This window comes from Benincasa hispida, chromosome 11, assembly GCF_009727055.1.
Source record: "Benincasa hispida cultivar B227 chromosome 11, ASM972705v1, whole genome shotgun sequence".
Classification (NCBI taxonomy): domain Eukaryota; kingdom Viridiplantae; phylum Streptophyta; class Magnoliopsida; order Cucurbitales; family Cucurbitaceae; genus Benincasa; species Benincasa hispida.
This window is the reverse complement of record NC_052359.1, coordinates 63,285,208-63,295,303: the sequence shown is the minus strand read 5'-3', so window position 1 is coordinate 63,295,303 and position 10,096 is coordinate 63,285,208. Positions and strand designations below refer to the sequence as shown.

Genomic DNA, 10,096 nt, shown 5'->3' with positions numbered 1-10,096 from the left:
TTAATATCTAATGTCACTCCACTCCTCAAACATCTCAATTGCTAAGTTATCTCTCCAATTTGTCCATTCATTTGAACTTTCAACATGTGTTATTCGATCACTATCCATGTCAAAAGTACTTGAATGAGTGTCTCCAACTTCATCTTCTTCTAACGGATCTACAAGCATTTCTCTTCTTATAAGATTATGAATGAGACAATAAGCTGTAATAATGCGACGAACTTTTACTGGATAGTAAGATTTCCCTCGAAGAATAGCCCATCGACCTTTTAATAGTCCAAATGCTCGTTCTATTACATTTCTTGCAGATGAATGCTTCATATTAAAAAATTCAGCTAGAGTTCTTGGTTGGTATCCTTGCATCCAATCATTTAAATGATATCGTTGTCCTCTGTAAGGAGCCAAAAATCCTTCACCATTTGTATAGCTAGCATCACATAGATAATAACAACCTAAATATACCAACTGAATACTTGAGAATGTATGTACAAAGTGTTTCTAATCCAAACTACATACCAATCCTAATATCAAACATGTTACCTTTTGGAATCTTTAATCCATTCCTCCTAGATATAGCATCTCGTAAAACTCTTGAGTCAGAAGCTGAACCTTCCCATCCAGGTAAAACATAGATAAATTGTATATCTTGGGAGAAAACTCCTAAAACATTAGTAGCAATTTCATTCTTCCTGGTTTGATACCTAGGTCTATCGAGAATACCCACATTGACTATAATATAGGTTCCTAGTGCACCTAGATAATTCTACATGCAAAGAAAACTCTAAATTAATTAAACCACCTACTAATATTTAAACATGAGAAAAACTATAAAACAAAAATTACCTTAAACCACTTCCATTTTTCATCCAAGCAGTTGGTAGGAACAAGATTAGGATGTTTAAGTAATAACTCATGTAGTCGTATCATAGAGTTCATAACTATATTAAAATCTGCTAATTGTTTCTCCTGAACGTGTAAAATGTCGACGTATAACTCTATTTTTAATGTCATGTGCAAGGATATGTAAAAATATTGAAACCATCTCTTCAACGTCTAAATGTGTCATACCTCTTAATTTGCCAGTTGTTTTAAGCATATGACATAATATAGTAAAACATCTCCTATCCATTCGTGTCGTCTCAAAACATGCTAAATCACTCTCATATATTAGACGAAAAAATTTTAATTGTCTAATTCGATGTCTATAGAAAGAACTTCCACTCATAAGTCTGTCACATGTTTGTCCTTTATACAATAGTATTACTAACAATGGAAAAGATGTTTTTATTGCTTGTTTTATTATCTCTAAATATGACAACAAGACAATAAGAATTTGTTGTTCAATAGCTGAATGTATGTCATTCATATCTGCATGATAAACGAAATGTTTTATCCCATCATTAGTTAATTATAATAAACAATTCTTAGAAATAAATCACAATGTAGCAAATCAACTCCTTTAATACATAAAAAAAGAACAAAAAAACGTGCAGAATGAATAGCAAATCAACATAAATATTGGATTAAGTGTGTTCTATCTTACTGTCGAAAAATAAATCACAATGAAATGTTGGATTAAGTGTGCAGAATGAATAGCAAATCATCAAATAAATCAGAATGAATAGCAAATCAACATAAAATTTATGTGTTCTATCTTACTGTCGAAAAATTTATTAGGAAAGGTAGATGGATTAAGTGTTCTATCTTACAGTAAATGGTCTATAAAATTATTAGGAAAGGTAGATAAGTTGACATCCATATCTATAAAAATTTATCCATCCATCTATTTCGTCTTAATCAATTCTCTCTATCATTTATGCTCTCTAACTATCGTATAGCAAATTTCCTCTATCGTCTACATCCTATCGTGTACTCTCAATCGTGTACACTTCCAACCCGATCGTCTACATCCCATCGTGTACTTTATGTCGCCTACACACTCTACTCAATCGTGCAGTCTCCTACCCCATTGTCTACACGCTTACCTCTATCGTGTAGACGCTTGTCCTATCATTTACCTTTTTCCCAACGATCGTCTAGATATTTGACAACGATCGTCTAGCCTTTTTCTCAACGATCATTTAGCCTTCACCTTTCTGTTGCTTATACGCTCAACCCAATCGTGCAGTCTCCTACCCCATCGTCTACACGCTTATGTCTATCGTGTAGACGGTTGTCCTATCGTTTACCTTTTTCCCAACGATCATCTAGATATTTGACAACGATCGTCTATCCTTTTTCTCAATGATCGTTTAGTCTTTACCTTTCTGTCGCCGACACATTCAGCCCAATCGTGTAGTCTTCTACCCTATCGTCTACACACTTACCTCTATCGTGTAGACGCTTGTTCTATCGTTTACCTTTTTTCCAACGATTGTCTAGCCTCGTTTAGCCTTCACCTCTCAACAATCGTTTAGTCTTTGACAACGATCGTTTAGCCTTCCTTTTTTCCTCCTTCTTACAACATAAAATTAGTGACTGGAGATTGAAGAGAGGAAGAGGGACAACAGTGTTCGACAGTGGTGAATAAAGACAGAGTGTTTGATAGTAGTGAATTTCGACCATGGATCTAATTTCTAATTTACTGAGTACCAAATGCTAAAATCAGTGACTGGATATTGAAGAAAGGAAGAGAGACAACAATGAATAAAGACATAAATTGAAGTGAGAAAAAAATACATAAATGGAGATGGAAAGATTATAAGTACCAATAGGGGAGCAGAAAATCATGCCGTCGAGAAGAGAGATCGAAGCAGAACAATGTATAGAAATGGCTGGCACCGAAGCAGAGAGATGGCCGACACTCAAAGCAGAAAGGTCGATTTTTACGGCTAGAAGGAAGAAATTTCGTGATACGAAGAGGAAGGAGAAAAGAAAACCCACACTTTTCAATGGGTATTCAATTCATTCCTTTGTGTGGGAAAAAAATACCTAGGAATTATCTTTTCCAAGGCAAATGAACAAAGCCCACCAACCAAACATGGACTTTGTAAGCCCATTTCCATTCCCACCTCTTTTCCCTCTAAAAAAACGGCCCATAAGAAACAAAGCTGATCAATAATGGCAACTTTTAATAATTTGAAGTTTCTAGGGTTCCATAAACAGCCTACACTGATGATCTTCACTCCGATCGGCGATTCTAATGAATCGTGTCGGTGATTTATCCGATTTCAATGTTGTTACTCTTAAAAAAAATGATAAATTTGCCTTCTTAATTCATTTGAAAGTTATCTACAACTAAATATTAATTTGATAAAAGGGTCTAATTGGAACCATTAACAAATTAGAGGAAAGGTAATTACTCAAATTAAAAGCTTATAGATATGATTGTAACCAACCTCAAAGTTTAGGTGTGGTTTATGCAATTTTTCCCAAAAAAAATTATAAATATATAAATATATAAATATATATGTGCCTAACAAAAAAAATCTGAAAGTCTAAAATCCTGCGTAGTGACCGTTTGGGGGAGATTTTTTTAATAAATTAATATTATTATTGTTGCTGTTGCAGCTATTTTTGTTATTGATTTTTTAATCTCCACCTTTGATTTAAATTTTAACAGCAAATGGTGCAAAGTAAATGTGGTTTTCATCTACTTTCCTCTCTTTTTAAACTTTTCATCTTCTCCACATTTCAATAACAAGTTTACATTATTTTTCTGTCCTTCACAAAACACAAAGCTTCCATTGTTGCTCTTTATAAGGTTCAATTTTTTTTCTTTTAATCTAATTCTTGAGAGAGATTTATGTATTGAGATGATTGATTATATTTGTTGTGAGCTTAAAATTTGTAAATTAACTCTTTTAAAGTTTATCAAGTGTGCTCTTTAATTTTTCATGTTTTTGTAAGGGTTGCTCTTGATCTCGAAAAAATAGTTGTTGTAACAGTTTGATTCTCAACCATGGAAAAGATCGAGTTTGTTCTTGCATCCGAAAAAGACACGTTGTATCGGTTCGACTCTAAGTCATGGAAATAGTCAAATTTGAGTGACAAACCTAGAAGGAGCTTGAGAAGTGGATGTAGGCTGGTTGTGCCAAACCACTATAAAATCACGGTGTCAATTTCTCTATCCCTCTCCTAATTTATTTTCGGAATAAATTTTTGTTATTATATCTCATTGCATGAAATTAATTGTAATTTTTAATTCTTAAAATCAATTGCTCATATTTGTTTATTTTGATTGGTTCTTAAAATGTCATATCATTTACTAATCTTATTACTAGAATTAAATAAGTGCTTAAAAGTGTTAGTTTTAATTTCTTAATTACTAGGTTGAATTTATTTGTATGAAATTTTTATTTAAATGACTTTCTAGTAAAAAGTTTATTGATTTGCTTAATTTGGCCCACTTTAGAGAAAAAAGTTTTCATTAATTTGATTAAACCATATTCACTCCCCCTCTAGGGTTGCCATACCAATCTTATAGGAAATATCACTTGAGATTTCTGAGTCACCGCATTCCAATGTTAGTGCACCAATTTTTCAAAGATTGTGGTAGGTAATGCCTTTGTAAATAAGTCTGCACTACAATAATTTTGGGCTTTGATGTCGGTTGGAAAAAGTGAAGTCGGATGTATAATGTCGGTTTTGTTTTTTTTTTTAAAGCGAATCTTTAATGTCGGTTTAAAACCGACATTGTAGGGGTACCTTTAATCTCGGTTTTAAACCGACATTAAAGACCTGCTTCACTTTTTCCTCTAACTTTCTATTTTCCCCTATTTTTTCATTTCCTTCTTCACTCTCCCTCTATTTTATTTTTCATCTCATTCTCACACTTCCCACTTCAGACCCTATTCTTTCTCACTCATCTCTTCCAAACCTGTATCAGCTGCTCATTTCGTTTCTCATTCCTCTCTTCCAAAGTGGATTTTTTGGTCGTTCCGCCGGCTCTGCTACCCATTTCGTCATCGTTCGCGTATCTCCAGATTTGTCGTTTGTCGGATCTGCTGTTCGTTCCGTTCATGTGTCTCCAGATCTGCCGTTGTTGTCATTTTTCGTTCGTTCTACCGCCGTTCATCATTCGTTCCATCGTCGTTCGTCATTCGTTCCACCACCGGATCAGTTGTGTTCGCCTAGCCATCAACCTCTTTTCGTTTGCGCTTCTGTCTGGGTTTCTGTTGCCATCTTCGTTAGTCATCTACAGGTCTTTGTCCACTGCGCTGCCATCACCATTATGTTTAGTATGCTCTTCTTCCCTTATTGAAAGGTCCAGGCAACCGGATTCATGTCCTTCTCTGTTTGAGATCTTCTCGTTTGATCCTAAAACCACTTATCTTTCATCATCTCCTCTGGTTTGATCCTTTCCTCTGTCTTTATTGCTCTCCTTCTTCTGTTTTTTTTTTTTTCACTAATAATTGCGTAACTAAGGATAATTGAAAGTAGATAGCTAGGGTTTTTCGATTTTGTTTCTTGACCTAATTTTTTTGTTTGTAGACTGGATTTGCATTTGAAGAATGCGATGGCGATCTTGTCAGTGTTGCTATTCATCCCAGTGGAGATGAAATTGTCTGTTCTACTACTCAAGGTGGATGCAAGTAAGTTCAATTTTTAGGTATAAACATTTGACTCTCTATATTTCGTGTATCTTGATTGGTAAGCTGTGATTTTTTGTTTTTCGTATAGAAAACGTCATTCAAGTTCCTTGATAATGTACTTGCTAAATTTGGTTGTGCAAATGAGCTATTTGATTGTGGTTTTTTATAATGTTTTGTTCAAAATTCTATACAACATGTTGTATCTAGTTTTTAGATGGTGCTAAGCTCAAAGCTCTAGTCACTTATGCGAAGTTAAAGAATCTTTTGTTGTTCCCTTTCTTGTTTTTCACCATTTTTGCTTATACTACTTGTTCATTTTTAGGTATTTTGATTGTTTCATCGTTGGGATGTATTGTCCTGAGTTTTGTTCTTGTCAAATGTGCTTTAGCAACCCTGAGGATGTAAATATTGTTTTCCAGACCTTTCTATAATAATAGTTTTTCTATATATTTTTCTTTCATGTCCAAGAAAGCACTCCATATTTCATCTATTGTACTTGTAGGCTCTTGAAATATGTACTGGAAGAGTTTTATGGGGGAATGAGAATAATCAAATTGCTTGACATTGTAAGTCTCTATTTTGTTTGTTTGTTTGTTGAGAGGGAGAATGGTTTGACATTATAAGAATTTAAGAGAATTGTGCCTGTTTCAAGAAAACTTATGTTTCCTTAGTTATACTCCTATGAGTTTAAGTTTAGTTCATATTGATTGAAATTGCCTCACATTTGTGTTCTCTTAATCTCTTCCTCTACCATAACATAATGTATATTGAAACTCTCCTTGTAGGTTGGTCTTGGAATTCAAAAGAAGGTAGTTTGGTAGGAAAATAGTACTTGTTTGTAGTATCAATTGGGTCTAGAGGGCATTGAACTAGCTTAGTTGGCTAGAGAAAATAGTACTCGTTTGTAATATCAATTGTCTCTCGACCGGATCTGCGTGTCTCCGCCAAAGTGCCACAACCACGCTTGCAATGAAGAGGTGAGTATACATATTGCAATGAATTATTTCTCTTAAGGCCATTGACCTCTTTGTAGTTTAGATTGGATTAGAATGTAACACCTGTTTATGACTCATGGGTACTATTTATTTGTAGTTTAGATTTGATTCAAGGTGCTTGAGTTTGTGGGTTGCACTATGGTAGTTTATGGGTTATTCATGTACTATGGCATTTTTTGTGAAAACTTTTGAGATTTGAAGTACATTGTGAGCTAAATTTACTTATTGATATATGTGTTCTTGAATATTCATTTTTTGGGAATTCTGATAGTTCTATTGAGAACAGGTGGTTGTGAAATATTTTTAGGAGTGTGTTTCTTTGAATAGGCTCAAGGTAATTTTTTGGTTTTTTTGTTGTAGCATCGTTATGCTGCCGAAAATTTTCCATCGTCTTCGTATCTCATATCTAGGTAACCAAGCTTCTTTTCCTCAAGATCTTGAAAAAGAAGATTCTCTCATTTACTCAACTATTGAGTTTTCTTGTTTTGCAGGTGCAACAAAGGAGTAAAGATTTGATATCGCATCCTCTTTATGCTTTTTCTTGGGGAACTCTAGATCCAACACATTCACTACAAGAACTTTGCCTTGAATGTACCATTTATGCACATTTCCAATAAACACGGTTAGTTGAATACGAATTCTGATCACATTTTCACTTTCAATCCTTTGTCTTAAACCTTTTTTGTTTGTGATTCTTTGAATAACAGTGGTTAGACAAAAATGCTTATAACCAGATACTGTTGAAGCTGGGGGGTCTATTCAAGAAGAATTATGAAGGGATCCATACTTACCAAATGGAGAGGGATGGTAAACTCATAATGTTTGTATTACTTGTAATTTGTGTTTTCAAGGGCTGAATTATTGTATGACCTTTTAAATTATAGTTTTATAGCAGAATTTGAAGATTAAATATAATAGATTTGCAATCCATACATAAATAATATGTCATAGCCACAGTGTTCGATGATGATGTGTCATGTTATACTTTTTGACCGAAAAAATGGATTCAGCAACAGAATTTAAAAAAACGGACAATAATTGATAAAATGGACAAATTTTGGGCTTCAATGTTGGTTTAAAAGGCTTCATTTGATTCTTGGGCTTCAGTTGCAACCGACATTAAAGGCAATGTTATTAAATCCTTTTAATGTCGGTTTAAAACTGACATTAAAGACAACCGACATTAAAGGGCTTTAATAACACTATCTTTAATGTTGGTTGTTAGCCGACATTAAAGCCCTTTAATATCGGTTTAAAACCGATATTAAAGCCCGAAATTCTTCTATTGCTGCGAGGTTATCCTCCGAACAAATTTGTTGTATTGTGATGTTGCTATTTTCTTCAAGATCATGAGTATAGAAAAACTTTGGTGAAATATGCTTTGTTTTATCTCCTTTAATATATCATCATTTGATTTAGACTATACATGTTGTGTTGTCTTCATATAACATCGTTGGAAGATTTTTACTAGAAGACAATTCACATGTTCCACGAATGTGCTAAGCCACATTGATCTTAGTCATGCATATTCTTGACTAGCCTCATGAATCACAAGAATATCTATCTATCTATCTATCTATCTATCTATCTATCTATCTATATATATCTATCTATCTACCTTACTAGTACTAGTAAAGGGGCTCTTCGACCAAGGAGGCATCCTGGTAGGTCCTATCTATCTATCTATCTATCTATATATATATATATATATGAGTGTGTGTGTATGTGTTAAGTTTTATGCCCTAAGCTCGTGATTTGTAAATAAACTATTTATTGACATTTTATTAAAATAAATTGTTGTTTTATTTTATATTCAATTCTGCATAACTAAATTCAATAAAGCAAAACCTCAGATTATTGTATGGAATCTTGAACAGTATGTAGTTGACATGCAGATGGATTATGTTCAAGTAATAACCTAAAGGGTCTATAGTATATGGATAATGTTGAGTGCCTTATCCTGGTGACACTATGAATACAACTTATTTTGTAGTTGCTACAAATAATTTGATCCAAATCGTTCATGTGGAGACATGTGAGTGGGAGTATCCTATATAAAGAGTTTTGTATAAGACTAGACTGCGAAATAATTAATATCTTTCTTTAAATACGTTAATCGAAGAGATTAACATTTCACATGATGATCATATGTAACTCAATCTTAATTCTAAGTCAATTATGAACTCCTGCTTATGAGGGCTCGTCCTTTGATTTGCATGGATGAAAGTGACCCGAGTAGCTGATTCAAGAATTCTACCATTTTGGGGACTAGACGGAATAAGGAGTAGGAAATGTAATTTCATGAGATGAAATTCACCCCTTCTTGCATAGGGTAAGTAGATGAGTAGTTCTCATAAGTGCTGATTTCAGGACTTGAATAATGGGATCCCACCTTTTATTGGCTCGAGAGGAACTTTGTTTATGTTTGGACAAAAAACAAAAGTCTTCATTAGAGAATGAATGGTACTTAAGGACACAGAAGTAATTATATGGGTAAAACGGACTTTTGACCCAATCCTAATTCCGAACAGTTTGTGAAAGATCAACTTATATATAATGATTATATCATGGATGCAACATATTCTATAATGCATAAGAGTGCAACTATGGATCTATAGTGGTTTGCCTCATAGTTAATGTATGAAGGTTAATTAATTAAAGAGTTTAGTTAATTAATCTCATATCATTGGAACTTATAATTTGTAGATTCATAAGGTTCCATTACTAGCTCACAATGGATAAACGAGGGCTAAGGTATTGAAAGAATAATTTGAAATGTTCAAATTAATTTAGAAAAAAATATATTCATTATATCATTTACAATTAATATAAAATATAATGTATGTATATACATTATTATATAGTTGAATTATGAATATGATTCAAATTAAACTATATAGTATGGGAGAATAGATGCATTTGAATGTGATTAAAATAATAAATAAATGTGAATACTATAGGTTAAAAGTTAATATAAATGAGATTTATATTAAAACTATAGGGTAAGAGAAAAATATACATTTAGATATGATTCAAATATTTATATCATTAAACATGAGATATTTAATTAAAGATAACTAAATATAAGATATTTAATTAAAAAATAATTAAATATGAGATATTTAATTAAATTTATTAATTAATTAATATAACTCCCTTAATAAAGGGGAGTTAGGTAATGGGGAAGTGGGTATGCAGTTTTACGTTTAAAAGACTTCTTCTTCTCTTGGTGGATTCATAAGGTTGAATAGGTAACTTATTTTCTCTAATGAAGTTGTTGTCCTGTTTCACTATGCAACAATTCAAATCGTTAGATATTGGTGTTTAAGTTTGATCTCCTATCTTTGCACCAAACAATTTCTTCAAATAATTTGTTTTATTTAAATTTTGTTGTAATAGTCATTTGTGGGGATTGTTGGAAATAAGAAATGGGAGAATGTTGCCCCCACACTAGAGAATTAAATAATGCCTTAAAGCTATAAATATCAAAGTATGCTAAAGGTAACTCAAAAGTGTAGTAGGTGGTGGAAATATAACATTTTCACTATACGCGCACGCCGCCGTTGC

The 10,096-nt window shown here is 33.0% G+C and overlaps 1 protein-coding gene across 1 annotated transcript; it reads right to left on the bottom strand.

Annotated features, from left to right (window-relative positions):
- On the bottom strand, positions 1 to 1,011 carry LOC120090804 (protein ALP1-like). Its single transcript, XM_039048513.1, has 3 exons — positions 844 to 1,011; positions 541 to 763; positions 1 to 452 (listed from the first exon to the last, which is right to left on the bottom strand). Exons 1-3 carry the CDS (start codon positions 1,009 to 1,011, stop codon positions 1 to 3), a joined length of 843 nt encoding a protein of 280 aa, XP_038904441.1.
- Between the last annotated feature and the right edge of the window lie 9,085 nt (positions 1,012 to 10,096).

Coding starts and splice junctions, on each gene's coding strand:
- LOC120090804 (XM_039048513.1), bottom strand. CDS start 1,011: ATGACATTAAAAATAGAGTTATACGTCGACATTTTACACGTTCAGGAG. Junction 764..843: donor AAAAATGGAAGTGGTTTAAG/GTAATTTTTGTT, acceptor CTTTGCATGTAG/AATTATCTAGGTGCACTAGG. Junction 453..540: donor TGGATTAAAGATTCCAAAAG/GTAACATGTTTG, acceptor TGGTATATTTAG/GTTGTTATTATCTATGTGAT.